Raw genomic sequence first — 26,043 nt, 5'->3', positions numbered from 1 at the left:
TGATCTTAAAATATATTTTAGGATGTATTGTTTTTGCATTTATTTGCATTTTTGGAATTATTATTTGAATTACTTTCTGCTGACACTAGGTGGGGCTGTGCCCAACCAGGTTATCGCGACCGACAACCAATCACATGAATCTCCCTTCCCGGACACACAAAGTAAAAAAGCCCGCTTTCCGGTTTGTATCCCGGTATGTGTAGAGGGACTGGTCGTATAAGACCGGGTGATTGCCTATACTGCAATTATAACGTTCTCCTCCATTTTTTGGAAAATGACGAAATTACCCATGCTTTGGCTCTCCCAGAATATTTAAATAGACGTGGTTTGATTGGCTAGCGCTTACTGGCATATTTGCATAAACGGGATTTGATTGGCTGGCGCTTCCGTCGACGCTTGAAAAGTTTTTCTCAACTTTCACTGCGAGCAACGCAGGCAAAACGAAGCAACGGAACCACTATTCAGTTCGGCAAAGCGTGACGTCACCCCATTCAAAGTGAATGGGAAGCGTCTCCGTTGAAGCTTCCAGCGGAACCGTGTGTACGGGGCTTAACCCTTCTGGAAAACTGGACCAAGCTGCAGGACCTGAGCCGGTCCCTGGACCTTACTTTCATACCTAATACCTTCATTTCATAAACAGGTCTTATTTGTTGCCAAATTCATTTACTATTATTGTAGAACTACAATATAAAATAAGTTATTTAAAATATCAACACATACATTTAATTTCTGGAATCACTATGACAACACACTTTGTAATCATAGAATAGGCCTACACAACACGTTACCTAACATTCATTTCTATTTTCATATAAGCGTAGTATACCTTTACCTTTTGTTTAATATAAATAAAGGCTAGTTTTTCTATTTGCCTATCTCTTCTTGAGTCAACGATTTACTATATTAATTCTATAAAGGATATAACATATTTAATATGACCATTATAACATTGGCAATATTTCGTAAATGTAACTTGTTTTACATGGGGATCGTTAGCTACATAATACTCTGTACAGATGCTGCATGCTATGCAGAGCTGGGAGAAGTACTCAGATTATTTACTTAAATTAAAGTAGCCTATCTATACTACTGTGTAATAATAGTACTCTGTAAAAAGTAAAAGTACTGCATTCAAATGTGTAGTTAAGTAAAAAGTATAAGCATCATAATAAGATAACATGTACTTTATTGATACCAAAGTAGTCATTATGCACAAAGACACATTTAAACGCCAGTTTTTTAATGATTGTATTAAAATGATTAGTGCATCAATCGGATCATCACTTGAACGTTTATTTGAATGACTTTATACACTGCTAGGTAGCTTAGCCTATAATAATGCATGATAATGTGTGCTGATTTATATTTCGTATTAACCTACACCTGCAAAATAACTAGTACAATATGTAAAATAAATGTAGTTGCGTAAAAAGAATGATTTAGGTCAGGATAATTTGAAAATCTCAAGTAAAGTACAAGTACCTACATTTTGACTTAAGTACAGTTCTTGAAATGTAGGCCTTTTGTATTACACCACTGATGCTACAGTATGTGATTAAAGCATGGCGGGTTAGCCTGTGTGTAACCGCATTTAAAATAAATAGAATAGAAAAGAAGTGTCTCTCTTGCGTGTGTTTGTGTGTGAGTGTGGGTGTGTGTGTGCGCGTGTGTGTGAGTGAGTGCACGCAACTGCGACCTGCCTCGATTTCCTGCTTCGGGTTTCCCTTTAAATGGGGGCAAGGCTCTATGCTGGGAATTCACGTCATTTCGCCGTTTTACACACATCCAGATCAATGAGAGAGAGAGAGCGCGCGAGGGGGGGAGAGAGACGTGCTCTTCCAGGAAGGGATTATTAACCAGCACGCTGCCGACCCATGAAGGGAAAACACACGCAGACAAAAGAAGTTTTCACACCGACAGCCGCGCTATGGAGCCGGCGTGCAGATAGTGAAGCAGCGGGGTGAATGAGAAGAAGAACTTCTCCGACAGCACCGAGCCAAGAGCGAGCTGCCGCTTCTTCTGTCGCTTTTTCTGCCGCTGCTGCTGCGTGGGAGATAAAGAAGAGGACACAGCGGAAAAGTGGCAGGAGAAGGAGAGAAGTTGACGCGAGATAATGTCTGAATCCTCCTCCTCTGTGAACAAGGTAACAGCGTCCTCTTTGTTTCTCTTCTCCCTGTTAGGTTTTAATCCTTCATATGACTCGCTGTAGGGATTTATATCTCCTTTAAACGCATATTGCACGAGCCGTGGCGCCATTCAGCGGAGGTGCGTTTGTTTTGCTGCTCATCTGTTGCTCGCGGATCCACGCTTTCAGTTCGCCTCCGCTCTGCTGAGGAGAGCAGTCGTGACTGTGAGTGTGACACGTTCATGCGGTTCATTTACCGCCTCGGATTCGGAAAAGTCACAAAAGCCAGTGGACGACCATGTTGTTACATGATACATATAACACGTCTATGAACGCGAGCTAAAGCACGAGTAATAACTCGTTTCAGAGGGTCCTCGCGCAGTCACAACAGTAGTGTCACTGTTTGATAGGCCCACACTACAGGAGCTTTACAGTGTGCATTACCTGTGTTACTCCATCAGAGGTGGGAGAAGTTCTCAGATATTGTGCTTAAGTGAGAGTTCAAATACCACAGTCCAAGAATACTCTGTCCTGCATTGCAAATGTTATTCAAGTAACAATACAAAAGGATTAGCATTACAATATAGTTAAAGTAGCGACAGTAAAAGTAGTCGTTGTTTGATTGGTCCATTTCAGAATAATATATATGATATGTTTTATAATGATTGATCATGAAAGTGTTCTCAAAGCTGGTAAAGGAGCAGCTAGTTTGAATGGCTTTGTATACTGCAGGGTAGCTGGTGGATTTACTCCAGGTGGAACTAAAGATTTAACACTTGATTATATTTCACATCATTCATCCACATCTGTGAAGTAACTAAAGGGATTTGAAGTGTAGTGGAATAAAAGAACAAAGTGTACAAAATATATAAATACTCAAGTAAAGTACTAGTATCTCAAAATTGTTCTTGAGTAACTTAGTTACTTTACACAGCTGACTTCCTTTGAAAACTCTTTCTTGTAAAAACTAAAGAATCAAATGAAAGGGTTCCTCTGGTTTAGAGTAGGGACCAACAGATGGACAGCAACATACTTTTTGATCGATTCATTATAATCTATTGAGTAAAAATGCTAAACAATTGCTCAAATCCAGATAACTAATGTAACTGTTTGCTGCTTTTCTTTCTTTAATATTATGCAAACCTTTAGAATTGTTTCTATTGTTGGGGCTGTGTGGATTCTTTGTAGATGAATTGAGTTGTTGTCAGAAAATCAAAAACCCCGAAATATTGAAAAGGAAAATAAACCTTTGCAGCCTTGCTTTGAAATGAATGTGAATAAAGGCTCGTTTGGGGCTGCTGGTCAGACTGAACACGTTGAAGACACGTTGTGCTTGTGATGTGTCAGACGGTTTGACATGTTGTAATCTCAAGGATCATTGATGAATCACTACTGAAAACGATCTATAGTTGCACCCTAGAATGAGGAAGATTGTTGTCAAATATCCTCTGGTTTTGGCGTGTCAAATGTGGGGAGTTGTTTTTTGTATTGAATATATTTGTTTTATGTATGTGGCTCTGAAAACAGACAGTTGGCACCTTGGTCCTTTAGAGATGTTTTTGTTAATCCAAACATCAGTTCTTAATATAATCGTAAGTTGCTGCATGAATGGAACCATTATGGAATTATTATTTGAGAAGTCATGGTCAGCTTAAATGCAAGCTGTTCAACAACCCATTATGAATATGGGATGTCGTCTCATTGCGGAGTCTGATGTAACTGCACAGTCTCCTGCTGGAGGATCAGCACTCCGCTCCGAGGAGGTTCCCAGCCGGTGGACAGGACTCCTCTTCCCTTACTGCAGCCTCCCTGTGTCACACCACCCTCCTGCAGGCCCCATCACTGGCTTTGTCCTAACTGCCCATTCCCACTAACCTGACCTTTTTCAAGACAACTGCATTTTCACTAAGTGTTTGCCTCTCAGAGGAGGGAATAGAAGACTGAGAGATTATTGCCGGGCTTCCACGGGAGATTCCTGCTGCATACAGTTGGTGTGTAGGTTAGCGTGGCTCGGGTGGTGACAGCAGGCTGAAACTGGAGGCAGAAACAGTCAGCTTCATTTCCTCAAGAAACTAACATGCTCTGCCCTCATTTAAAGGAAGGGAAACCAGTCCACAGATAATGTCACTAACTGGGAAAGCTCAAATACCTCCATACATGAAGTGTACACTAACAGAGCAAGAGAACCCTGGAGATAGATGCAACTAACAACTGTGGTCATGATGGAAACATGGGCTGATTGTTTTCTGAAGAATTGATTATTTGTTTGGCCTCGTACAGTGGTCTTAATGAGGGAGTAATGCCTGTCACAACGTCTCAGAGGCTAACCCATGTATTTAGGAACATGAAATAGAGATATAGCAAATGTTCACCTTTGGGAAGCTGAAACCAGATTGAATTGACGATGTTTTTTTGATTGGGATAAATGCATTCATTATTTAATAATCCAATCTTTCATATACAGAAACACTCTTCACTTCTCCTCTGTTCAAACGTGGATGGCTGTGCATGTCTGTGTCTGGAGATGCAACAGGTGTTTCTGTGGCAAAGGAAATTGGGAAAACTGCCACTGACTCATTAAGAGTCGATTCATTTGCACTCCTAAAATGAATCGTCTGGATGAAGAATTTGAAATGAAATGTGGGTCACTCATTGACACTCACCTGTAGGCTAATACTATAGAATATGTGGGTTCTTTCTGAATATGGAACTTAATTGTTTTGGTCTGTCAAGCAGTTGAATACCAAAAGATCTTCAGTTTAATATAATATTACACAAAGTAAAGTCTCCGGCTTAAGAAGCTAAAAGAAGATATTGCTTGACATTTGTGCTGACAAACAACCTAAAGGACCAACCCATTATTAAAGTAGTTCCTGAATAATTTAATGTCAATCAACAAAACAATAAAAAGCCTTAGCTTTATGAGTACATTTACCAACACAAAATAGAATATAAATAATGACGGCATTGTGGATTACGAAGCAAATATAAAAAATGAAACAAGACGTTGTTGTAATTGTAACCTAATATCGACAGAGTTTGGACTGTTGGTCATACCAAACAAACCGCCCGCAGCCATTAACAATAGCTCCTGGAAGTTCTGGGGCTTTATTTCAAACTTTGCTGACATTTTAATAGATTTGTATTCAAACAATAATTAAGATAAAGTAAATCATTGCAACTCTTATTGTAGATAGCCTTGTGTTTGGAGTGGCTGAAATGAGTACATGTATAACAATTCAGCAACATTCGGATTTTAATGAAAATGTTTAATTTGATCAAACAAGTATTTTACTTATCAAACAACTCTTGATGAAGATCCATGTTTGTTGACACTGAGATTGGCATCTTCACTGGTTTATGGCTCCCCTTCATGTGCTAAAGCATGCGTGGCCTCTGGATCTGTGCATCAGCAGAAAGTGTGTACACAGCATGACAGTGTGTATGTGCACGGTGCTGTGGGTGCACGGCGAGGTGAGGCGAGGTTGGCGTGGAGCTGTTTGGGTTCAGGGCCGGTGCGTCGCTGAGCTTTGTGAGCTTTGTGAGCCATGCTTTGTGTCTCTGTGTCTATTCATAGCAGGAGAGGAGCTCTTTCAGTCCTTCCGCGAACACGCTGCCAAACTCCACTTCCTCCCCCGTCCATGCTCCCGCCGCCAGGCCAGCCAGCCGAATGGAGGACGAGCCTGCCAGGCTGCCTGCGCACCTGCGTGAGTCACACACACACACACACACACACACACACACACACACACACACACACACACACACACACACACACACACACACACACACACACACACACACACACACACACACACACACACACACACACACATATTATGAGTGCACAGCTGGGAGGCGTTGAAGCAGATCCAGGGTCAGACACCTGAACCCTTCAGTGGAGCAGCACTGGAACAACGGCAGGTCCAGCAGGCACATTATGTGGAGCTGGACACCATAGAAGAAGAATGGAGGATAGACTGATAGGGAAGAGAAGGGTTGAAGAAGTGGAGGGCTGGGGTCAATGAAACAAGACCCCTGGAAAGATTAAGGACATAAACACAAACATTTAGAACAACTTTAGACAACCCCCCCCCCCCCAGAACTGGAGTGCATGACGGCTCGTCATAGTTAGAAAAGCCAATCAGAAAAACATAACATCAAACCATCATTACATTCATCTGTTTCTGCAGGATCTCTACTTTAGGGTTTCTTTAAACCCTATCAATACAGTGTATTTAAGGAAACTGCAATACTAATAATTGAATAAGGAAGGACAACAAGGCATTCACTTGTATCACCGTTAATGAAAACATGTTTTTATTGCTTCCAACATCTCAGAAAGTATTCTTTATACATCAAGGTCTGCTGATGAAGTTGTCATACAGAAATAACAACGGCTAAATCAAGAATAACCGTACTCCTTTAAGAAGAAATGATATGTCCTCTTGCAAAGTGAAGTCCCTAACAAATCTACTTGTTGTGGTTAGGGTATTGCATATAGCATAAGAAAATACAATATCAGCTTTTTACTTTATTTTCTCTCTCTTTTTTTCTCTATCTTTGTTCCACTTGTGCTACTGTTGTGTTTCAGCATTTCCTTTTTTTCTCATAATCAACAACAGAATATTTGGCTGAATGATTATGTAATATTCATATTTGTATTAATGATATATGCTGCAGTGAATGACTCTCACTAAGACCCTTCCCGGTGTACACAGCCTGTACACTGATTGCAAACAAAACAAAAAGCTGAGTTAAAGCTGTATGAAAAGCATGATACGCTGCAGTTGGTAGAATCCGATTGGTTTTTCAGATCATTTCATAATAAGCTGATTGTGAGCCCATGTGACTAATGTTCAGAGATTGCTTCAGACCATGATAAACCAGTTGTAGGTGTTACAGAACATCTGCCTGAACTAGTCAGTTTCACACTTTCCAGTCTGCAAGTGATTTAGTAAAGATCTATTGAAATAGGTTTTAATATCCCAATGAAGCAACACAGTGACACATGGGTTTGATCGACCAATCCCAGAGCAGGCGGGGCTGGAGCTGTGTCAACAGATAGGCTCCATGTTCAAAGAGTAACCCAGCTTTGTCCATGCACCCGTCAATATTTAACCAGTGTATTCATTTTCTTTTTAAGCTAGTGTGAAGTTCAGTGCTGATGGTTGGGGGGGGTTGGCTGGATGAGATGCACAGGATACTCCCTCAGCCCACTTCCTCTTTTGCATTGTTGCAGAAAAAGGAAGAAAGCTCAACAGGTCCGCGTTGAGTTTCCTGTCGAGCTAACCGATGGGTCACTTCACATCCGCAGACATGTGGAAGTCCTATGTGTGTTACAGGGGTTTGAACGCCTCACACAGACAGACGGACATGTGGAAGTCCTATGTGTGTTACAGGGGTTTGAATGCCTCACACAGATGGACATGTGGAAGTCCTACGTGTGTTACAGGGGTTTGAATGCCTCACACAGACGGACATGTGGAAGTCCTACGTGTGTTACAGGGGTTTGAACGCCTCACACAGACAGACGGACATGTGGAAGTCCTATGTGTGTTACAGGGGTTTGAATGCCTCACACAGACGGACATGTGGAAGTCCTACGTGTGTTACAGGGGTTTGAACGCCTCACACAGACAGACATGTGGAAGTCCTACGTGTGTTACAGGGGTTAGAATGCCTCACACAGACAGACAGACATGTGGAAGTCCTACGTGTGTTACAGGGGTTTGAACGCCTCACACAGACAGACATGTGGAAGTCCAACATGTGGAAGTCCAACGTGTGTTACAGGGTAATTTTGACGGACAGGATTGTAACATTTCCGTCATAATCCATTATTATCCGTCGAGTGCACAATTTATCACTCACTCGCGCTGACGGGGGGTATTCGGTTAACGCGAGTGCGACCACTGCTCCCAAGCCCTGTTGTTGCCATTTCATTTTCTGTTAAATAAGGTTAGTTAGACCATGAGTCTGACCCGAGTCTTCCTGACAGTTCATATTGTGCCGCTGCCCGGTGTAAATCAAATGTACCGCCACGCGCACCACAGACACACAGCTGCTGCCCTGCCGCAGCACCAGAAATGGAACTGCTGGGAGAAAAACGGACTATCAGAAATGTAACGTTATCTTTGATAATATTTCGTCTCCTCATTTTTCGTCAACGAAAGTAAAGAGAGATTTTGGCATAGTTTTTATTTAGTAAACTACATTTTCGTCCCGTCACTTTTCGTCAACGATATTGCATGATGATTTCGATACAGTTATTGTTTACTGCCGTCGGTGCCGTCTCGTCATTGTCTCGTTTTCGTCATGGAAAAAAAGGTTGTTGACGAACATATTTCGTCATAGTTTTAGTCAACGAAATTAACACTGGTTTGAACGCCTCACACAGACAGACATGTGGAAGTCCTACGTGTGTTACAGGGGTTTGAACGCCTCAGACAGACATTTGGAAGTCCTACGTGTGTTACAGGGGTTTGAACGCCTCACACAGACAGACATGTGGAAGTCCTACGTGTGTTACAGGGGTTGGACGCCTCACACACACACAGAGCAGGGACATGTCACCTCCAGCTCTTCTGTTTGGTTTACGGCTGCTGCTGCTCCACGCTCACACACATGTCTTTGTCTCTGAGCTCACTCAAACTCCTCTCATCATCCTCTCTCCTCCTGCCTATCTAAACACACAAGCCGTCCATTAACCCCCACACTCAGAGGGAGCTCTGTCCTGAGGGGGTAGAGGGAGCAGGGGAACAGGAGGGAGGAGGAGAGGGGGGGAAAAGACAGAAAGAAAAAGAATGAGGGAGGAAATTGCAGTGTGGGCAGAATCCGCCTTCTCCATTTCCTGGGGAGGAAGTGGATTAGATCGGGGAGCTGCAGCCTGCTCCTCACTGAAGAATGCTACCAGGCTACATTTAACCCTTTCAGCTATCACACAAACCCTCTTTCTTCTATTCCCACTGCTCCTATTAGGGGTAAGCTTGAACACACATTTAGAATATATCATCTTTTTTTGATTAAAGATATTCTTATAATATTCTTCTTTTCACCTTCATGTTTGTTTTTGTAACCTCTTTGGCATTTGAGCAGGTGTTTCTTGTTAATGTCTCTATATGATCCCATTCTTTAAAACAAAATACCTTTTCAATATTTACACATTGATCGTAGTCAAATTAGAGCTGCACGGCATCATATTGGAAAAAAACGGCATTGCAATTCCCACTATATATATTGCCATTTAATCACATACCAGTTACAATAAAGACCATTTTGAAATGAGTGTTATCTATATGCTTGAACTCTAAAGCTAAAGGAATAGTTAGACATTTTGAAATGTGCTATTGGTTTGATTAGAAAATCCATACTACCATATCTTTCACTTCAATACATATATCTTACAGCCACTTCCAGTTAGCTTAGCACAGTGACTGTAAACAGAGGGAAACTGTTAGCCAGGCTGTCCAAAGATCCACCTAGCATCAACTCTGTGTCTTGTTTGTTTTAGGAACTTCCTGGAGTCTGTGCTGGTTGCCTAGCAACCAGTGCAGACTCACTACACACAACCAATAAATGGTGAAGAACTTTACCCCCCCTTCCAAATGAAACCAATGGTGATAAAGTGTTAATGTGGTCTTTAGGGTTGCTGCTAGGCACATTTGAACGTCCAGCGTGAGTAAATGCGCTAACCGCTGCTGGCTGCAGGGTTATATATTAATGAATAAAGCGAGTCAAACAGAAGTATTAGTTAACAAAAAGTACCGCTTTAAACAGTAAGTGGAGCCCCCCAAATGTTTTGTTTGTTAGTCTGTGTCAAAGTGAGATCAATACCATAAAAGGGAGGGGTTTCATCTGCGCTTGCACAAAGCGTGATGGTGATGCCGACCAACTGGAGTCCTCGGGTTTCATTTCAATTCAGGCAACATCGCTCGCCATGGTTACCCTGACGCACCTGTCACTGAGCCAACTGCCGATTATTCACAAGTCTAAAACACAACATATTCCACTATTTTCATACAATAAACACAAAATACTAAGAAGAGGGGCTGCAAGGCTAGAAACAAATATGTTTGTGTACGCGCTAACAGCTGGGTTTTCTCTGTGCGTGTTTGTGAGAGTGGGTGGATGAGTGTGAGGGAATCTTGTGTCTTTTATGCAAAGCTTGCCAGAGGTAGTGTAGGTGTATAATGCATGTGTCTGACTGTATATGAGTAATTGTGTGTGTGTGTGTGTGTGTGTGTGTTACCACCACCAGCTTCCTTTTTTCCCTCTCCCTCTCTGTGGTATATTACCCATGTTACTGTTTGGGGGCTTGGTGTAATAAAGAATGTGTGTGTGAGTGTTGGTGGTTCGGAGGGGAAATTTCCTACCCCTGGAAGCAGCTCTTGTCCTCAGGAATTTCCTGAGTGGGCAGACGGTGCTTCCTGAATAAATGTTGTTGTTGTTGTTGTGTGTGTGCATGTGTGTGTGTGTGTGTGTGTGTTTGAACTCACACTCTTTTCTCTTCTGAAAGGGAAACTGTTCTCACATGCCAGCAACTGAGCTCAGCAGCCCCCCCCCTCTTCCTGTTCGCGACACACTCCACATGCCGTTTGGAAGGGGGGGGGGTGCTTTACTCTTTAACGTCATAATGAACACACACTCGTATAACGGAGTGTGGATTTCAGCCTTTGTCGGGATGTCCTCTTAATAAATAAATGTTTTTTTTCTTTTCTACTTACGATGGAGACACTTGCTGTGGTAGTGTGCAGTGACTAGGGGTGTAACGGTATTCGTCCCGTACCGTCACGGTTCAGACGTCACGGTTCGGCACATGCAGCCACACGACGAATACGCCTTTTTTTTTTACGAGTGGGGAAAAAAGTCTGTCATTCAGGGCAGTATCCATTACACTATATATAATCCAGGGGGCGGTATTGCGCCTAAAAGCTGTTTGCCAGCCGCCCTTAAACAACAAATGAAGAACAAGAAGAAAACACAACAAAACGAACAAAATACAAGAAGAAGAAAAGTTAGTATGGCGATTTCAGATAACACACAGGAGCTAGAACAGGGGTTCCCAACCTTTTTTCCCCAAGAGCCCCCCCAAATGACTCCTGTTGGAAGTTGCGCCCCCCCCCTTGTGTGTGTGTGTGTGTGTGGGGGGGGGGGGGGGGGACTTTTAAAAGTCCCAAAAATGCTACAACTACTGTCACAAACTGGATGAATGTGAAGTATTTTGTTAAAGGAGGATGAAAGCATAATTAAGGAGCACTATTGGAGTGACTTTGATGGTTATTGGACTCAGGATTAATTCATTTGGATTCCCGCTGTATGAAGAAATTAAAGGACGGCGCAAGTGGAAACAATTCACAAAGGGATTAAACTGTTTAAAACACATGCTCAAAGTAAGCCGGATTTTGCCGATGTGTTTATGTGGATTCAAAAGTCGTAAATAATCTAAATGGAGGAGATCGATCTGATCGGAGCAACTGTGACAAATAATCCAACTGAAACCGGCATGGACAATGACTATGTTTTAAAAATGCGCTTATCCAGACAAGCCCGGTTTGGACACTTTACGGGCAGAAGAAACATTTCTATTAAAGAAAGAATTATACATTTCTGTCTTTTTATGCCTTTAATAGCTACTAACTTGAATTTTTATTAAAATGAATTCATACATTATTTTGTATGTTATTGTAATGTAGAGACAAGGCTTTTAGTGACAATCATGTATTGCCTTGCAATTATATGTAAAAAAAAAAAAAAAAGTCTAAATATTATATTTGGCCTCAAATCATCTGAGGCCTGGCGCCCACCCTGCGATCTATGGCGCGCAAGGGGGGCGCGTACCCCAGGTTGGGAACCACTGAGCTAGAAGACCCATCTGCTTCTTTTAAATCAGCTGTGTGGGAACATTTTGGGTTCCCTGTGGGGGAGTGCGAGTGGTGGATCGGACGAGGACTGTGGAATGCCGTTTAAGCCAAAATTAAATAATTAAATAAATACATATATATAAAAATATGCCTATGAAATAAATAAATAAGGTTATGAAATACATTCTGAAATAAATAAGGCAATACATATATATGTATATTTAAATACACATTTATTTATTTCATGGAACTTTTATTTCATAATGCCACATTTATTTATTTCGAGACTTTTATTTTATAATGCCACATTTATTTATTTCAAGAGACTTTTATTTCATAATCCCACATTTATTTATTTCAGGGGACTTGTATTTCATAATGCCCCATTACATTTCCATTTCTTATATTCAAATGAACAGGGCGTGGTTAGCTCACAGATCCAGACCAAAGCAACAGCACCACAACACTGACTCAATAGCTCTTGTTTCACACTCCAGTACTCTTAAGTAGTTTGCCAACCGCCAATAAACCAAACCGGTTCCGGTTCAAGAACCGTTCTTGTGCTTTTCTGGTGCTTAACTGGTTCTTCTCTGGTTCTGCCCCTTTTCCACCAATCGGTTCCAGAGCCAGTTCCGGGCTTGCCCGATTTAGCTCTGGTTCTTCCTGTTTCAGCCGCAGCGGAGCCGGCTCTAAACACCGAAAACCGGTTCTTAGCTGATCCCACTTGGCTGCCCGGCAAGAACCAAGAACCACGCTCACGTCGGAAGGGGGCGAGATTAACCTGAGCCATAATAACAGTTTATGGCGAGTACGGGAAATGAAAGTTGTAACGAGCAGTAGCGCTGAGAAAAGTGACTAGAACGCAACCACACACTTGTAAAAAAAATAACACACTTTATAAAGTCAGGCAACACTAACCAGGCTTTGTGTGATTCTGTTTATATGTAGCTTACTTTGACCATCCGTTCGCTGTCATTGATCATTGTGGAGAGCAGGCAAAAAAACGACTGGATCATACACTTCCCATAATGCAACACCCTTGTCTTCTAAACCAAATGTCCACTAAGTCTATATACAGTATGCACCATCATCTAATACAGTGCTTCTCAAAGTGTGGTCCGCGGACCACTGGTGGTCCGTGAGCGCCCCCTAGTGGTCCGTGAGTATATTGGTAACATTTCTTATTTGAAATAAATAAATACATTTAAGTTTTCCGCACTCTCGTGGGAATATCTCCGCAAATATTCGCCACTTGTTTGTACCATTTTCAGGCGATTTATAATCTGTTCTAGAAAAACGATGTGTTTTTTGATATTTGTGGAGTTAGGTGGTCCGCGGGGGGAGGAGGGAGGCGCTCGTGAATTGTTGAAAGAGAGGGGTTTTAGGTTGCCATAAGGCTGTTGACGGTCTTATGTATCCATTGGTTGGTTTAGTGGCACATTTGTAACGCTGTGCCAACTTGGGCAAGCACGCAGGCAAACTTGAGCGCACACAGGGTGGAGAGGTGGAGTGAGGTTGAGCGATCGAGAGAAAGGGAGAGAGAGATTGAGCGAGGCAGAGAGCCTGTGCAACGGTCTGCTTGCGCACAGAGCAGGAGTTTGTGAGAGAGCCGGCTTGAGAGTAAATTTCTCTTCAAAATATAATTGATTGCCAGCTGACTTGGTTCGTTGGTAACGTAGGCCTAACTAGGGCTGTGCGATTATGGCAAAAATCATAATCACGATTATTTGGTCAATAATTGATATCACGATTATTTTGACGATTATTTATTGACCATTTATTGAACTTTAAAACAAATAATATTTTACCAATAAACAAGATCAATAAATGTGTTGGAGCGCACTTCCAAAACCATACTAAACATATATTAATATGATAAATAAAAATAAATTAGACCAAAATAAATTAAATCAAATATGTTGCAGTGCACTGTCACAACCTACTGAAAACTCCTTAACATATAGCCAACATTTTGGTAAAACATATTCAACATATTCCACTCAGTTAAACGTTGAAGGCTGGCCAACCGTCATGGTCCAGAAGTAAGTAAGAATGTATGTTGAACTACAATTTAAGACCAAATAAAAATGTTTAGGCCACCATGGCAAATGCTGGTAGGGCTGCTCATGTCATCTCTTAAAGATTTTTTGCAAGAAATACCAGCCTGTTTGTTTACATGGTCTGGTTTCAGAGATGAGCGCAGGCAGGTGACAATATTGCCACCTGTACTGAAGACCCTCTCTGAAGAGGAACTTGTGGCAGTGCTGCCACATATGACACAGGAAAAAAAGAAAAGACTCTGAAGAACCCTTTCTTTGCCATTATATAAAAATAGTGTTGCTACAAAAGTATAAATTAGGCTTACTAATAAGACAACTCAGATCTGAAGCTACACAGTAATCTGCTGCAGCAACAGTGCAATAAAAAAGACAACATTAATAGAATCAAACCCATTTTTTGTTGCATTTTATTAGAGTATAAAAAGAAATGCCTTTAAAATAGGATGCAAGCAACACTAGTTTCTGAACTGATAGACTATAATCAATTTAAACAGAACATATCTTAATGTTTGCATTCTTATACCATTTTGTACAATAATTATCATGAATAAATTCAAACAAACTAAAACTTACAGCAGATTAATAACGGTATCCAAATTGAGTTTTTATTATATCAAAAACCTGTTGAAATGCTGCTGTTATTTTTACTGTCCCACAAAAGCGCGTCGCAGCCTCCAGGAAAGCTTCTTTCATAACTTCGCCGTCTTCGAAAGACTTCATGTGTTTCGCAAGAACGTGACTGACACGATAAGATGCTCTGGTAGCAGCCTTGCTCTTGTTGTTGGGCCTGGTGAAAATGGACTGCTGTGCATTTAGCTGTCCTTTCAGGCCCCTCCCCTTTTGGAGCGTAGGGCAGAATTAGGAGGGAATTCCGTCTCGTAGCGTTTGTGCACTGTTTTGAAATGCCGCTCCTAAATTACCCTTCTTCGATAAAGTCACGCTCGCATTGCAGATGAGACAGATGGACTTTGAATTGGAATAGATACAAAAATAATTATCCTCCCACTCGGAGTGAAAATTATATATTTTGGGCTTTTTTGCTTCTGCCATAATTGCGGTCTTGTGTGTGTGCGGACTGTCACTCCTGTTGACCATCCATGCTGTTGACACGGACAACGTCAGCGAACTAGTGCACTGCTCACCAGCCACGCCCGGACACATGGGGTGAGGCCGGCCAATCACAAAGCTTTGATGCGTTCAAGTGCATTATTCTGGCACGGGAACATTATGTTACAGGACATTAACGATAAAACAGAATATTGTTGTTCTATTTTTAGACACATCTCGCGATCGACTGGGAATCTCCCCGCGACCCTTCTTTTTAACTAGTTGCTGCTCTTGTTCTGAGATCTTCGCTTGCGCTGAACACTCACAACACATGTCACTCCCACGTGGCCGAGTGGGCTTTTAGGAAGGGGCGAAAGCGCACCCAGCAAAATAATCGTATTTTGTCAATTATGCTGTTTTCCTAATCGTCGCAAACCATAATCGTAATCGCGATTAAAATACGATTAATTGCACAGCCCTAGGCCTAACTGGTTTCTTCTAATGTGCCTGCATCTGGCGCTGAGTTGCCATATTCCTTTCGTGAACCACTAGCAAGAGTAAACTAACTGACAGGCTGCTGTGCCGCATCTCACTCAAAAACCCACGCGACTCAACCCAGCGAAAAACCAGTCTTGCGCGCAGCCTTTCATTCAGAATTTCCTAGCAAAATAAAAAAATGATATTAAACTAATACAAAAATAAATATTAGGATAAAGCCCTACAAATAACAACAATAAACATAATAATAAAACAATACAAATGTGGTATTCAGCCCTGATTAAAACAGCGGGCCCAAATCCTGGATGGGCGGGCCCAAATCCTGGATGGGCGGGCCCGGCCCCATGGGGCCCGCCCATGACGCCGGGTCTGACCATAGGTGAGGGTAGGAACGAAAATGGCCCGGTAGACAGAGAGCTTTGCCTTCTGGCTCAGCTCCCTTTTCGTCACAACGGTGCGGTAAAGCGACTGCAGTACCGCTCCCGCTGCTCCGATTCTCCGGCCCATCTCACGCTCCATTGTTCCCTCACTCGAGAACAAGACCCCGAGATACTTGAACTCTTTCACTAGGGGTAATGTCTCATTCCCTACTTGGAGTGGACAGTCCATCGGTTTCCTGCTGAGAACCATGGCCTCAGATTTGGAGGTGCTGATCCTCATCCCAGCCGCTTCACACTCGGTTGCGAACCGATTCAGTGAGTGCTGAAGGTCGCAGACCGATGAAGCCATTAGAACAACATCATCTGCAATAAGCAGTGGTGCAATCCTTAGTCCACCGAACTGCAGACCCCCTCCCCCACGACTACGCCTCGAAATCCGATCCATGTATATTACAAACAGGATTGGTGACAAAGCGCAGCCCTGGCGGAGGCCAACCCTCACCGGAAATGGGTCCGACTTACTGCCGAGGACCCGGACACAGCTCTCGCTTTGGGAGTACAGAGATTGGATGGCCCTGAGTAGAGACCCCCTCACCCCATACTCCCGCAGCACCTCCCACAGTAACTCCCTGGGAACTCGGTCATACGCCTTCTCGAAGTCTACAAAACACATGTAGACCGGATAAGCGTACTCCCAGGCCCCCTCCAGGATCCTTGCGAGAGTAAAAAAGCTGATCCATCGTTCCACGACCAGGACGGAATCCGCATTGTTCCTCCTCAATCTGAGGTTCAACAATCGGCCTGACCCTGCTTTCGAGTACCTTAGAGTAAACTTTCCCGGGGAGGCTGAGTAGTGTGATGCCTCTGAAATCGGCACACACCCTCTGATCCCCCTTTTTGAAAAGGGGAACCACCACCCCGGTCTGCCACTCCTTCGGTACTGTTTCCGACTTCCACGCAACGTTGATGATACGTGTCAACCATGACAGTCCCTCAACACCCAGAGCCTTCAGCATTTCTGGGCGGATCTTATCTACCCCCGGGGCTTTGCCACTGTGGAGTTGTTTGACGACCTCAGTGACCTGCAACGGATCTGATACAGACTGATACAGATTTGAAAATTCTCTGACGTCAGGAACGAGGAGCTCTGCCTATATGGCCAACTCTCCACCTATCAGGAGGAGACAGCCACGGCCATTGCCGCTCGAAAGCACTGGAGACGCTGTAGTACATATGCCAGGCCTGTAGGTGGCGCTGTAGTCTGCCACAAAAGCAGCGAAGAAGACTTCTCACAGATTCAGCCCTTGCAAAAACAGGGCTAAAAAAGAGCAAATAGAGCAAAATTAGGCAAGGCTAAAATGCATGATCTGTTTGGTATTTTGAAAAAAAAACTTTGCAGACATGTTTTATATAGGTATGGCCCTACAATATATTATTCAAATATAGCATGATAGGTCCACTTTAAACTCCTTAAGAGGTTCAACAATCAGCTTCCCTTTGTCTGGAGAGGAAGGCTCAAAGAAAACAGATTTTCTCCATGTATATGTTTTGTTATGAAAACGATTTTAAGCTGAAAGTGGTTTTGTTAAAATCCTCTCAGGTTCCATGCACACGTCCACAAGCAGACTGTTATTTTGTGAAACTCTGCCATGGATGCTTTGCAGTAAAAACGATCACCGAAGTGTTACACTGCATAAAATGCTGACTTCACTTTCTCCACATGGAAAGAACAAAAAAGAATATAGTATAAGGGTGTGTGTTTTTCAGACAAGCAGGGGCCTTTTGATTTACTGAACAAATGTCTTTGAAGCTTCTGCATTTAAAAAAAAAAAAAAAAAAAAAAGGGAGAAAAAAATTGGCTCTTGAACAAAAGGAAGAGTGGCAGTTGACGGTGGATTCAGGAACTAACCTACAAGAGCCGGCTTGCTCCTGCTCTCAACAACAAGCTATCAAAAACAGGTCGCGCTACTTCCTGCCCATAAACGCTCCTGTGATTGATGATCTGTTTTATGTTTGTTTTGACTGGCTGAAGTCCAGATTTGCTGGACGGGGATAGGCACGTGCATGCTGGTGGAGGAAGTGGAGGATAAATATGAGAGAGGGGGGGGGGGGGAAGGGTTCTCTTGACTGAAAAGTAAAAGTGTGTGCGGAGGTGGATTTTCCCCTGCCGCACCCACATGACAGGGAATGAAGACACAAAGCGAGAGCAGATGAATAGTGTGTGAGCATTGGAAATGTGAAGCTCTCTACACACATGTCCGTGAGTCAGGGGGTCAGAAGGTCATGGTCAGCCTTCCTCCTTCCTCCTTCTACCTCCTCCTCCGTCGCTAGAAATAAAAAACCCAATTTCCGACTACTTCTGCTTTGAGAGAAAAGCCCCAGCCTTACTTTCAGCTCTGTGTTTTTGTTCAGTCTATTCAGTTATAGGTCGTTAAGGTCAGGCTATGCTGAAATCCTTGGTCTCAGATTTGTGTGTGCATAAGTTGTGGTATTTGTTCAGTGGCGAGCCGTCAGGGCCCTCTAGGCCCTCTGTGAGGGCCTAAGATATTCTAAAAAATTATATTTGAAAACATAAAAAAACAACATTTAAAAAAAAAATATTTAAATTTTTTTTTTTTTGTTGTTAAATTTGTTGTTTTACCAAAATAACTTGAATTAATTGTATTTAAAATAACATTTCCAAATAAATAAATCCTTCGAATCTGCCTGTTCAGTTTCTGTTGGAATGTGAAGGGTTAAATGCCGTCTCTGCGAGTTACTGTGAAGACGGGAGAGCTTGTTGGTCCCTCTCTACATTCACAGAGGGCCAGCTATAGTAACTCAACGAGAGAGTAATGTCAAATGACAGTACAATTGACCAATCATATCTTCCCTCTAAATGGGCGGGCTTTATGACTAGTTCCGCCCGCTGTGAGGTCATATGCCATACATTTTTGCATACATTCACAGTAAATATTTATTCAGTATGATAGCGGTCTAACAGAAGTTAAATACATGTCTCACTTATTCTGACAATGTACTTAACCCCAAATAAAATAACCCAATAAAAAGAGTTGTAAAATAATAGTGAAGTCACGTTGTAATAACAATAACTCATCTCTCTCTCGTTATATTTTTGAGCTTTGCTAAAAGCCACTGTGTCAAGTGTCCATCTTGGGTTGCCGTCCGGAGTTGTCCAATATGGCGGACCATCTCACACATGCGCAGTACCGATCGGGCAGGGGGACGGATCGGGTAGTGACAGTCTATGCAAGTGGTGCAGTGACGCATCCTAAAACCCGGAAGTAAGCTGCGCTCGGATTCCCTCGACAGAAAGCAATGGGATTTCTCCATAGGATTTTGGAAGATAGCTTGAGGGCCTCGGTATAAAATTCACGGCTCGCCACTGTATTTGTTGATTGTTGAAGGAAAAAAGACTTTCAGATTCCAGTATGAATCAAAATACAGCTTTGTTCCAGTTTTAAAATAAATACTTAGAAATGTGTGACGCACAAGAAAAGCTGAACTCAACAAACGTTAGTTGTTACAAAATAGTTTTTTGAAGTTCAATGAATCTTACGTCCTTTTAGTACATTTGAACTTATGTTTTTGATGCCGTGATTCATTTTCGTATTGGAAATATACCTGCTCTTAGCACTCACACAGTTTATTTTGTAAAGTCATTTATCAACCAGTGCTGCTGAAAACGTTATAGGCTAAATATCTACCAAACAGAGGAGTAGACTGCGAAAGGTCAACATACAAAGTACACCTTCAGATTACCTAGCAACAACATGCTAGCTTCTCTAAAGTTGTCTCAATTCACACTGATGGTTTTACATTGTTATGATAGCTTCTACTAAAACGACTTCCTCATGCTATTAAGCTAACTTTACCTAGTAAAATGTACCTGCCAGCTTTATACACATTTAAAGGGGCCCTATTCTGCTCATTTTCAGGTTCATATTAGTATTTACTCTGCTGGGACATGTCTCCATGTTTTTATGTTCAAAACGCTCTTTTCCCCCTCTGTCTGAAACCAGAGCCCAGTCTGCTCTGATTGGTTAGCTGGCAGGCTCTTTTCTGATTGGTCAACCAGCTTAGAGATGTCCCGCCCCTTAGCCTATCACATGTTGGAGCTCTAGTCAATAGAGAAACTCCCTCTGGAGGGAACACAGAGATTTTAGCCTTTGGAGACCATTTACATGCACTAACACCAATACAACACACTACTATTAATTAGCCATTTTTCCTTAGTGAAAGTATTATATATTTAAAACATGGTAAACATATAGCATATATGTAGTCAGAGCCCAGTGATACATGACTTACTGTGCTTATCAGAACACTTGGATAAGTAGATATTAGAGGTAGCTTGCTAACTATAAAAACATATCATTTAGTTATTTGGCGTGTTATCTTCTCTGTACCTTTTTAATGTACCTTTTTAACGCCGTACATTTCCCAACACACACATTTCTGATTCATAAACAAAAGCCTGGCCTAAAAGCTAGGTTTTAACATTTAGGAACAATGGCTAAAAGCTGAGTCACCAACATGATATTAATTAAATCTTTCTGGGCATAAACACAGCATGATGTTTACCCCAACAACACGAGCATTTTAAAATGGGACCTGGTGTGGTTACAGTGGAGGGGCAGTTGTTACAGTGGAGGTGCAGTTGTTACAGTGGAGGTGCAGATGTTACAGTGGAGGTGCAGATGTTACAGTGGAGGTGCAGTTGTTACAGTGGAGGTGCAGTTGTTACAGTGGAGGGGCAGTTGTTACAGTGGAGGTGCAGTTGTTACAGTGGAGGTGCAGTTGTTACAGTGGAGGTGCAGTTGTTACAGTGGAGTTAACAAGTGGACGTGCAGTTGTTACAGAGGAGGGGCAGTTGTTACAGTGGGGGTGCAGTTGTTACAGTGGGGGTGCAGTTGTGGGGGTGCAGTTGTTACAGTGGAGGTAACAAGTGGAGGTGCAGTTGTTACAGAGGAGGGGCAGTTGTTACAGTGGGGGTGCAGTTGTGGGGGTGCAGTTGTTACAGTGGAGGTGCAGTTGTTACAGTGGAGGGGCAGTTGTTACAGTGGAGGTGCAGTTGTTACAGTGAGGGTGCAGTTGTTACAGTGGAGGTAACACATGGAGGTGCAGTTGTTACAGTGGGGGTGCAGTTGTTACAGTGGGGGTACAGTTGTTACAGTGGAGGTAACACGTGGAGGTGCAGTTGTTACAGTGGGGGTGCAGTTGTTACAGTGGGGGTGCAGTTGTTACAGTGGAGGTAACACGTGTAGGTGCAGTTGTTACAGTGGGGGTGCAGTTGTTACAGTGGGGGTGCAGTTGTTACAGTGGAGGTAACAAGTGGAGGTGCAGTTGTTACAGTGGGGGTGCAGTTGTTACAGTGGGAGTGCAGTTGTTACAGAGGAGGGGCAGTTGTTACAGTGGGGATGCAGTTGTTACAGTGGAAGGGCAGTTGTTACAGAGGAGGGGAAGTTGTTACAGTGGGGGTGCAGTTGTTACAGAGGAGGTGCAGTTGTTACAGAGGAGGGGCAGTTGTTACAGATGAGGGGCAGTTGTTACAGAGGAGGGGCAGTTGGTACAGAGGAGGTGCAGTTGTTACAGATGAGGGGCAAGTGGAGTTGTTACAGAGGAGGGGCAGTTGTTACAGAGGAGGGGCAGTTGTTACAGAGGAGGGGCAGTTGGTACAGAGGAGGTGCAGTTGTTACAGATGAGGGGCAAGTGGAGTTGTTACAGAGGAGGGGCAGTTGTTACAGAGGAGGTGCAGTTGTTACAGATGAGGGGCAAGTGGAGTTGTTACAGAGGAGGGGCAGTTGTTACAGAGGAGGTGCAGTTGTTACAGTGGAGGTGCAGTTGTTACAGTGGAGGTGCAGTTGTTACAGTGAAAGGGCAGTTGTTACAGTGGAAGGGCAGTTGTTACAGAGGAGGTGCAGTTGTTACAGTGGAGGTGCAGATGTTACAGTGGAGGGGCAGTTGTTACAGTGGAGGTGCAGTTGTTACAGAGGAGGGGCAGTTGTTACAGAGGAGGGGCAGTTGTTACAGCGGAGGTGCAGTTGTTACAGTGGAGGTAACAAGTGGAGGTGCAGTTGTTACAGAGGAGGGGCAGTTGTTACAGAGGAGGGGCAGTTGTTACAGAGGAGGTGCAGTTGTTAGAGTGGAGGGGCAGTTGTTACAGAGGAGGGGCAGTTGTTACAGAGGAGGTGCAGTTGTTACAGAGGAGGGGCAAGTGGAGTTGTTACAGAGGAGGGGCAGTTGTTACAGATGAGGTGCAGTTGTTACAGAGGAGGTGCAGTTGTTACAGAGGAGGTAACAAGTGGAGGTACAGTTGTTACAGTGGGGGTGCAGTTGTTACAGAGGAGGGGCAGTTGTTAAAGAGGAGGTGCAGTTGTTACAGAGGAGGGGCAGTTGTTACAGTGGAAGTGCAGTTGTTACAGAGGAGGGGCAGTTGTTACAGTGGAGGGGCAGTTGTTACAGTGTAGGGGCAGTTGTTACAGAGGAGGTGCAGTTGTTACAGATGAGGGGCAGTTGTTACAGTGGGGGTGCAGTTGTTACAGTGGAAGGGCAGTTGTTACAGAGGAGGGGCAGTTGTTACAGTGGAGGTGCAGATGTTACAGTGGAGGGGCAGTTGTTACAGTGGAGGTGCAGTTGTTACAGTGTAGGTGCAGTTGTTACAGTGGAGGTGCAGTTGTTATAGTGAAAGGGCAGTTGTTACAGTGGAAGGGCAGTTGTTACAGAGGAGGTGCAGTTGTTACAGTGGAGGTGCAGATGTTACAGTGGAGGTGCAGATGTTACAGTGGAGGGGCAGTTGTTACAGTGGAGGTGCAGTTGTTACAGTGGATGTGCAGTTGTTACAGTGGAGGTCCAGTTGTTACAGAGGAGGGGCAGTTGTTACAGTGGAGGTGCAGTTGTTACAGTGGAGGTAACAAGTGGAGGTGCAGTTGTTAGAGTTGGGGTGCAGTTGTTACAGTGGGGGTACAGTTGTTACAGTGGAGGACGGTGCAGTTGTTACAGTGGGGGTGCCGTTGTTACAGTGGAAGGGCAGTTGTTACAGTGGAAGGGGCAGTTGTTACAGAGGAAGTGCAGTTGTTACAGAGGAGGTGCAGTTGTTACAGAGGAGGGGCAGTTGTTACAGTGGAAGGGCAGTTGTTACAGAGGAGGGGCAGTTGTTACAGAGGAGGTGCAGTTGTTACAGAGGAGGGGCAAGTGGAGTTGTTACAGAGGAGGGGCAGTTGTTACAGATGAGGTGCAGTTGTTACAGAGGAGGTGCAGTTGTTACAGAGGAGGTAACAAGTGGAGGTAAAGTTGTTACAGTGGGGGTGCAGTTGTTACAGTGGGGGTACAGTTTTTACAGTGGAGGTGCAGTTATTACAGTGGGGGTGCCGTTGTTACAGTGGAGGGGCAGTTGTTACAGAGGAGGGGCAGTTGTTACAGAGGAGGGGCAGTTGTTACAGAGGAGGGGCAGTTGTTAAAGAGGAGGTGCAGTTGTTACAGAGGAGGGGCAGTTGTTACAGTGGAAGTGCAGTTGTTACAGAGGAGGGGCAGTTGTTACAGTGGAGGGGCAGTTGTTACAGAGGAGGTGCAGTTGTTACAGAGGAGGGGCAGTTGTTACAGTGGGGGTGCAGTTGTTACAGTGGAAGGGCAGTTGTTACAGAGGAGGGGCAGTTGTTACAGAGGAGGTGCAGTTGTTACAGATGAGGGGCAAGTGGAGTTGTTACAGAGGAGGGGCAGTTGTTACAGAGGAGGTGCAGTTGTTACAGAGGAGGTGCAGTTGTTACAGTGGGGGTGCAGTTGTTACAGTGGGGGTGCAGTTATTACAGTGGGGGTGCAGTTGTTACAGTGGAGGTGCCGTTGTTACAGTGGAGGTGCCGTTGTTACAGTGGAGGTGCAGTTGTTACAGTGGAAGGGCAATTGTTACAGTGGAAGGGCAGTTGTTACAGAGGAGGTGCAGTTGTTACAGTGGAGGTGCAGATGTTACAGTGGAGGTGCAGTTGTTACAGTGTAGGTGCAGTTGTTACAGTGAAAGGGCAGTTGTTACAGTGGAAGGGCAGTTGTTACAGAGGAGGTGCAGTTGTTACAGTGGAGGTCCAGATGTTACAGTGGAGGGGCAGTTGTTACAGTGGAGCTGCAGTTGTTACAGTGGATGTGCAGTTGTTACAGTGGAGGTGCAGTTGTTACAGAGGAGGGGCAGTTGTTACAGTGGAGGTGCAGTTGTTACAGTGGAGGTGCAGTTGTTACAGTGGAGGTAACAAGTGGAGGTGCAGTTGTTACAGAGGAGGGGCAGTTGTTACAGTGGGGCTGCAGTTGTTACAGTGGGGGTGCAGTTGTGGGGGTGCAGTTGTTACAGAGGAGGGGCAGTTGTTACAGATGAGGGGCAAGTGGAGTTGTTACAGAGGAGGGGCAGTTGTTACAGAGGAGGTGCAGTTGTTACAGAGGAGGTGCAGTTGTTACAGAGGAGGTAACAAGTGGAGGTGCCGTTGTTAGAGTTGGGGTGCAGTTGTTACAGTGGGGGTACAGTTGTTACAGTGGAGGACGGTGCAGTTGTTACAGTGGGGGTGCCGTTGTTACAGTGGAGGTGCAGTTGTTACAGTGGAAGGGCAGTTGTTACAGTGGAAGGGCAGTTGTTACAGAGGAGGTGCAGTTGTTACAGAGGAGGGGCAGTTGTTACAGTGGGGGTAGAGTTGTAACAGTGGAAGGGCAGTTGTTACAGAGGAGGTGCAGTTGTTACAGAGGAGGTGCAGTTGTTACAGAGGAGGTGCAGTTGTTACAGAGGAGGGGCAGTTGTTACAGAGGAGGTGCAGTTGTTAGAGTGGAGGTGCAGTTGTTACAGAGGAGGGGCAGTTGTTACAGAGGAGGGGCAGTTGTTACAGAGGAGGTGCAGTTGTTACAGAGGAGGTGCAGTTGTTACAGAGGAGGGGCATTTGTTACAGATGAGGGGCAAGTGGAGTTGTTACAGAGGAGGGGCAGTTGTTACAGAGGAGGTGCATTTGTTACAGAGGAGGTAACAAGTGGAGGTACAGTTGTTACAGTGGGGGTGCAGTTGTTACAGTGGGGGTGCAGTTGTTACAGTGGAGGTGCAGTTGTTACAGTGGGGGTGCCGTTGTTACAGTGGAAGGGCAGTTGTTACAGTGGAAGGGCAGTTGTTACAGTGGAAGGGCAGTTGTTACAGAGGAGGTGCAGTTGTTATAGAGGAGGGGCAGTTGTTACAGTGGAAGGGCAGTTGTTACAGTGGAGGGGCAGTTGTTACAGAGGAGGGGCAGTTGTTACAGAGGAGGGGCAGTTGTTACAGAGGAGGGGCAGTTGTTACAGAGGAGGGGCAGTTGTTAAAGAGGAGGTGCAGTTGTTACAGAGGAGGGGCAGTTGTTACAGAGGAGGGGCAGTTGTTACAGAGGAGGGGCAGTTGTTACAGTGGAAGTGCAGTTGTTACAGTGGAGGGGCAGTTGTTACAGAGGAGGGGCAGTTGTTACAGAGGAGGGGCAGTTGTTACAGTGGGGGTGCAGTTGTTACAGTGGAACGGCAGTTGTTACAGAGGAGGGGCAGTTGTTACAGAGGAGGGGCAGTTGTTACAGTGGGGGTGCAGTTGTTACAGAGGAGGGTTAGTTGTTACAGAGGAGGGTCAGTTGTTACAGAAGAGGGGCAGTTGTTACAGAAGAGGGGCAGTTGTTACAGAGGAGGTGCAGTTGTTACAGAGGAGGTAACAAGTGGAGGTGCAGTTGTTACAGTGGGGGTGCAGTTGTTACAGTGGGGGTGCAGTTGTTACATTGGGGGTACAGTTGTTACAGTGGAGGTGCAGTTGTTATAGTGGGGGTGCCGTTGTTACAGTGGAGGTGCAGTTGTTACAGAGGAGGGGCAGTTGTTACAGTGGAATGGCAGTTGTTACAGAGGAGGGGCAGTTGTTACAGAGGAGGTGCAGTTGTTACAGAGGAGGTGCAGTTGTTACAGAGGAGGTAACAAGTGGAGGTGCAGTTGTTACAGTGGGGGTGCAGTTGTTACAGTGGGGGTACAGTTGTTACAGTGGAGGTGCAGTTGTTATAGTGGGGGTGCCGTTGTTACAGTGGAAGGGCAGTTGTTACAGTGGAAGG

At 44.2% G+C, this 26,043-nt stretch overlaps 1 protein-coding gene across 2 annotated transcripts in view; it reads left to right on the top strand.

Moving 5' to 3' along the window:
* Window positions 1-1,775: 1,775 nt before the first annotated feature.
* Window positions 1,776-26,043, top strand: part of etv6 (ETS variant transcription factor 6) — a 43,512-nt gene continuing 19,244 nt past the window's right edge. The window contains exons 1-2 of one of the 2 annotated variants that reach the window (XM_034200712.1): window positions 1,776-2,143; window positions 5,706-5,832. In XM_034200712.1, the coding sequence (XP_034056603.1) occupies window positions 2,114-2,143; window positions 5,706-5,832 (157 nt within the window). In that variant the 5' untranslated portion in view covers window positions 1,776-2,113. Of the gene's footprint in view, window positions 2,144-5,702; window positions 5,833-26,043 lie in introns of both variants that reach the window. The other variant, XM_034200711.1, reaches the window with a different exon arrangement.

Source organism: Gymnodraco acuticeps, unplaced genomic scaffold, assembly GCF_902827175.1.
Source record: "Gymnodraco acuticeps unplaced genomic scaffold, fGymAcu1.1, whole genome shotgun sequence".
Lineage (NCBI taxonomy): Eukaryota > Metazoa > Chordata > Actinopteri > Perciformes > Bathydraconidae > Gymnodraco > Gymnodraco acuticeps.
Note: the sequence above shows the minus strand (reverse complement) of the source record. Positions and strands in the feature narration are given on the sequence as shown.